The sequence below is a fragment of the Alosa pseudoharengus genome, unplaced genomic scaffold (genome assembly GCF_046254945.1).
Source record: "Alosa pseudoharengus isolate Yale_2024_CS ecotype anadromous, Long Island Sound unplaced genomic scaffold, YU_APseudo_1.1 YU_APseudo_1.1_scf_7, whole genome shotgun sequence".
Lineage (NCBI taxonomy): Eukaryota > Metazoa > Chordata > Actinopteri > Clupeiformes > Clupeidae > Alosa > Alosa pseudoharengus.
This window is the reverse complement of record NW_027468859.1, coordinates 31,556,434-31,561,433: the sequence shown is the minus strand read 5'-3', so window position 1 is coordinate 31,561,433 and position 5,000 is coordinate 31,556,434. Positions and strand designations below refer to the sequence as shown.

The 5,000-nt window shown below is 38.8% G+C and overlaps 1 protein-coding gene across 4 annotated transcripts in view; it reads left to right on the top strand.

Moving 5' to 3' along the window:
* Window positions 1–5,000, top strand: part of itsn2a (intersectin 2a) — a 96,318-nt gene that overhangs the window by 65,450 nt on the left and 25,868 nt on the right. For all 4 annotated transcript variants that reach the window (XM_076271741.1, XM_076271742.1, XM_076271738.1 and 1 more), the window contains 2 exons: window positions 4,217–4,356; window positions 4,693–5,000. The exon at window positions 4,693–5,000 is cut by the window's right edge and continues 51 nt beyond it. In XM_076271741.1, the coding sequence (XP_076127856.1) occupies window positions 4,217–4,356; window positions 4,693–5,000 (448 nt within the window). The remainder of the gene's footprint in view (window positions 1–4,216; window positions 4,357–4,692) is intronic.

Here is a 5,000-nt window from a genome sequence, read left to right as displayed (position 1 = left end):
TTAATACATTTAAATTAACATTGAATTGACCGATAATCCAGTCATTAACAAAAGTGGCTTAATAACAAGTATGATATAATCTTTAACCTCTGTGTGTGTGTGTGTGTGTGTGTGTGCAAGTGAATGTGTGTACAAGTGTGTGTGTGTGTGTGTGTGTGTGTGTGTGCAAGTGAATGTGTGTACAAGTGTGTGTGTGTGTGTGTGTGTGGTTCGCTGCCCCCCTCTGTCTCTCTTATATTAATTCGCTAATCCCTTTCCTCCCCTCCAAAAACACCCTTGTTCAAATACTACCCCTCTCCCTCTCTTTCTTCTCTCTCTGTCTCTCTCTCTTTTTCTTTCTGTCTCTCTCTCTCTTTTCTTTCTTCCTTTCTCTCTCTCTCTCTTTTCCTTTCTCTCTCTCCCTCCTCCCCCCCTCTCTCTCTTTCTACCTCTCTTCCTCTCCCTCCCTCTCTCTCTTTCTCTCCCCTGCCTCCTCCTGCACTTCTTCCTCAGTTCGTAGAGATGGATGACACTGTGCTTCAAGGTCTGCTCTCTTTGCTGGGCTGCCTTACCAATCTCTTCTACCTAATGAAGGTTGCTTTTGTCTTCCTTCCCTCCTCTCATTCACTCGCTTCTTCACTTTCATCCACTTATATCCTGTCTTCCGCAACCCTTATTCAATCATTCTCTATCCTTCTGTAAATATTGTGTGTGTTTGTGTGTGCGTGTGTGTGTGTGTGCCTCATTAGACATGCACATTTCATTTTCTTCCAGGACTACCGTATTGTATCATCCAAACATTAGCTGCATGTTTTTGAGTATAAAAAATAACGTTCATCTATTTCTAATGCACTCGGGTTTTATAATGCAGTGTAGATGTGCAATGTGTTCAGTGAGATTAAAGGGAGGTTGATTAAAGGGAGGTTGATGTAAAGTGGCTAGTTACGGTGCACGGGACAATTCACAGGTGGTGCAATATTCATCGATCAGCAGTATGATCTTATAGTAGGTGGGTTTACATGGACACTTGTATTCCAATTAGAATCAGAATAATGGCTCAATTAGAATTCAAATGACACATATCAACACCTTTATCGGTATAAAACTGCCGATCTGACACGACCTGTCGGGCTGCCCTCTTCTCAGGCAGATGCAAAGCAGTAATAGCTATTCCGATCAAAGATTCTAGAGCGCTTGATAGCACCTGATCAGAATAGAACTTACCCCATGTAAACAGACGACGTGATATTTTAATTCAAGGGTCAATGACGTGACGCTCATTTTTTTGTGTACATATGGGTTACATACATTTAAAATTGTTAAAATTTGAAAATAATTTGACAAATTATATCAAATATCATTTTCATCAAACCCTAATCTTAAAGTTTTGGATTTATTTAATTTTGAAAGAGTATTAACTGAATTTGGGTAAAATTGTCAACACGGTGTAATCACAAAAACATGAACCAAATAATTACACTTGCTGAAAAAAATGTGAAATTCTCTCCAAAATCCCTTCTAAAATAATCTGGCATGATCTTGCACAAGAACTTATCTATATTTAATACAAGTAATGAAACCCCATTGTTCTGAATGTTTGAATTAATATGGGGAATCGTGTCTGTCACATCAACCACTTAAAATGTCAAGTGGTGTAACCACCATTTAAGGAGCAATTTTGTTATGTCAGAGAATCATGTGACAGGAAATTATGTCATAGAAAAGGACCCTTCAAGACCCCAACTGCTATGAGTCAAGATTAGCAACTCTCTTAAAGTAACATACAAGTGTTTTTAGGCCATGGCCAGGCAAGCTTAGGTTACATGTCAAATGGTATGACCTTTTAAAAATGTTGATAAATCATAATAATCATAAAATATTCAATTTAATGTAAAAACTGTGTTTGAATATTCACATAAAGGTGAAGTGTGTACATAGTTGTCCATAATAATGCCTGCAAATTTTGCTTTTAAATAGAAATGTCAAATGGTGTAACTGGCTATATATTTTAGGTGCCAATTATATTATTTTTATAATTTAAATAGTGACTAACTGTTTAGCATGAACAAAAGCTTTAAAAGGGTTTAATTAGATTGCAATTTAAGCGATTTTTGAAATGTCAAAGCTTTTCATTTTAAATTTAAACTTCCATAATTATTTTTTAATATTTTATTATGATGTATGTAAACAGTATGTTCAAATTATAAATAAATAATATAAATACATTTATTATATATAAAATGTACCTCTTGTCCCCCAATGGATGCCACTTACAAGCAAGAAAAACTTGTCTCGCCACAGAGTGCATGTGAACGCAGGTCCTGCTGTTGGTTGGTTGTTAAGAAATTATCATACCCACTCTTTCACTCACTCTTATTCTCTCTCACACACACTTTGGGCCCTAATTTAGCAATATAAAATGCATGGTCACTAGCAAATAGCGTAAATACATTTAGGGGTTTGTCCAGTCCACATTCGGGGTGGTTTTGTTATCAAACGTCAGGTGCCTGGCGCAAAAAGGTGGCTCTTATGTTTCTTAATCAGTCATGGGTGTGTTTTGGGCTTAACATCCTTTAAACCAATGAGGAGGACATCTGTCATTCCCTTTAACAGCAAGCAGGGCAACTTCAAACAGCGCATCAGTATTTTGATAGTCAGCTGTGTATTTGAAGGAATCTGCTTGTACGCAAGACAGTATGGAACAGGTATTCCACTAAGCCATTCTTTACTAAAACCGAGTAGAGTATAGGCTACACACATCTGCACTTGTCTATTAATTGAACATATAGGCAAAGTGAAACTAACTTCACTGTGGTGTCATAGTCAACGACAAAACAGTTATACACAGTTAATTACTTTCAATATTGACTGACAAAGGGTTACCAGCAAAAACATAGCCTGAAAAAAGCAAAACTTCCCCCTATAATGTTCAAATGACTGAATAAATAACCTAAGGACATTTATTCTGCAGAGGAATTGCTGCTTACATCTCATGACAGTGACGTGTTTCATATGCGCCTTTCGCTATAGACCAGGCTTTTCTTGGTCAGTGGCGTAATGCTTTTTAGACGGTATAAGATAGCGATTTTTAGATCATGTGCCAGACCACACCTTATGTCGGTAATTGCCACACCCCTGGGCGCATTATTTAATAAAAGTGAACTGTAAGATAGGAAAAAACTTTGCGTCAGAATAATAATATGCTTTGCGCCAGGTTTTGCATCGCAAAAATAGGGCCCTTTATCTCACTCTCTTTGAAAATAATGGGTATAGACTGAAATTGTATGAGAACTGAATTGAAATCAAATAGAACACAAGTTTCTTCATTGATGTTATGAAATGATATTTGATATGGAATATGATGAATGACATGAATACATATCAAAATATCCAATTCAGTTTACCTTGATGCCTATTTTCTGTGTCAATTTCTTGTCCTATTGCTATAAACGTTTTATGGTCAATTGGTGTAACCATTATTTTGTCTAAAATACTAATAATGTACAAAAAAATTTATATGGATAATGATTTAATACTCTACTTTACTGTAATAATGGTTGTTTAAACCATTTTTACTCAAATGGTCAAAGAATAGACAGAAAACAAGATGTTTACAGCTTACAATGAAAAACCCATATAATTTAAATTTATAAATAAATATAATAAAACATATTCTCATAGGATATTACAAAATAAACTAATAATTTCATGAGAGCAATTGCATGAACTCTAGGAGGTGTGAAATATTAGATATTTGTCATTTTTGTGGTTACACCATTTGACAATTTAACAGGCTGTTAGTTCTATCTTTTGTTAAAAAATAGCATACACGTCATATTAAATAATATGAATACAAAAGAAATACAAAGTATACACTTTAGCAAACCTCAGGCATGTTTTGTTTTAAAGGTTTAAACATATTTTACATTTTCTCATCTTACCAACCCTTATCTGTCACTGACCCTCAAAGTAGTTTAATTGGAATGACAAAAGAACTGTCCATATAAGCCCACCTATTGCTTTGAAGTCTCTTAGTATCCTAGTGCTCTAATTGAATATTAAATATCTGTCATTAGTGATTGTGCTGTGAAGTTACTGTAGCACTATTGTAACGTCATGGTCACGAGTCACTGTAGCTATACTGTAACATCATGGTAACGAGTCACTGTAGCAATAATGTAACGTCATGGTAACGAGTCACTGTAACACTACTGTAACGTCATGGTAACGTTTACAGGACTTGCGAGAGAAACAGACCAAGCAGCAGTCAGTTCTGGATGGACTGAAGCGGGTGAAAGAGGAGAAAGTGAAAGAGCTGCAGAGAAAAAGAAAAGAGATGGAGGAGCAGAAGAAGAAAGAGGAGGAAGAGGCTGCAAGGTGAAGGAGAGGAAAAGCCAGCACTCCACACTTAACACACATGATCTTGTGTACAGTACACACACTGGACACACACACACACATTGCGTGGTGATGTGTTTATGTGTGCACTTGTGTGTGGGTGTAACCACTGGTATATGGTCTGGTCTGTGGTTGCCTGTTTGGGTTGTGTTTACCTTTTCTGTGTGTGTGTGTGTGTGTGTGTGTGTGTGCGCACGTGTGTGGGCACGTGTATGTGTGTGTGCGCATGCGTGTGTGTGTGTGTGTGTGTGTGTGTGTGTGCGAGCATTCGTGCGTGTGTGTGTGTGTTTGTGTGTGTGTGTCTGTCTGTCTCAGGCGTGCCCAGATGGAGCTGGAGCTCCAGAGAGCGGAGGAGGAGAGGCAGCGGCAGCTGCAGCAGGAGAGGGAGGCTCAGCTCCGGGAGCAGGAGCAACTCGAGGCCCAGGCTCGCCTGCAGCAGGCCCAGGAACAGGCCCAGGAGGAGGAGGAGCGCAGCAGGAGGAGAGAGATGGAGGAGCAGGAGAGGAGGCGAGCCGAGGAGGAGCAGGAGAAGAGGAGGAAAGAGGAGGAGGAGGAGGAGGGGGGAGTGGAGGCGGTCGCTCGGCAACCAGACGTGCTGCTGCTAGGGAGTGGAGTGACGGAGG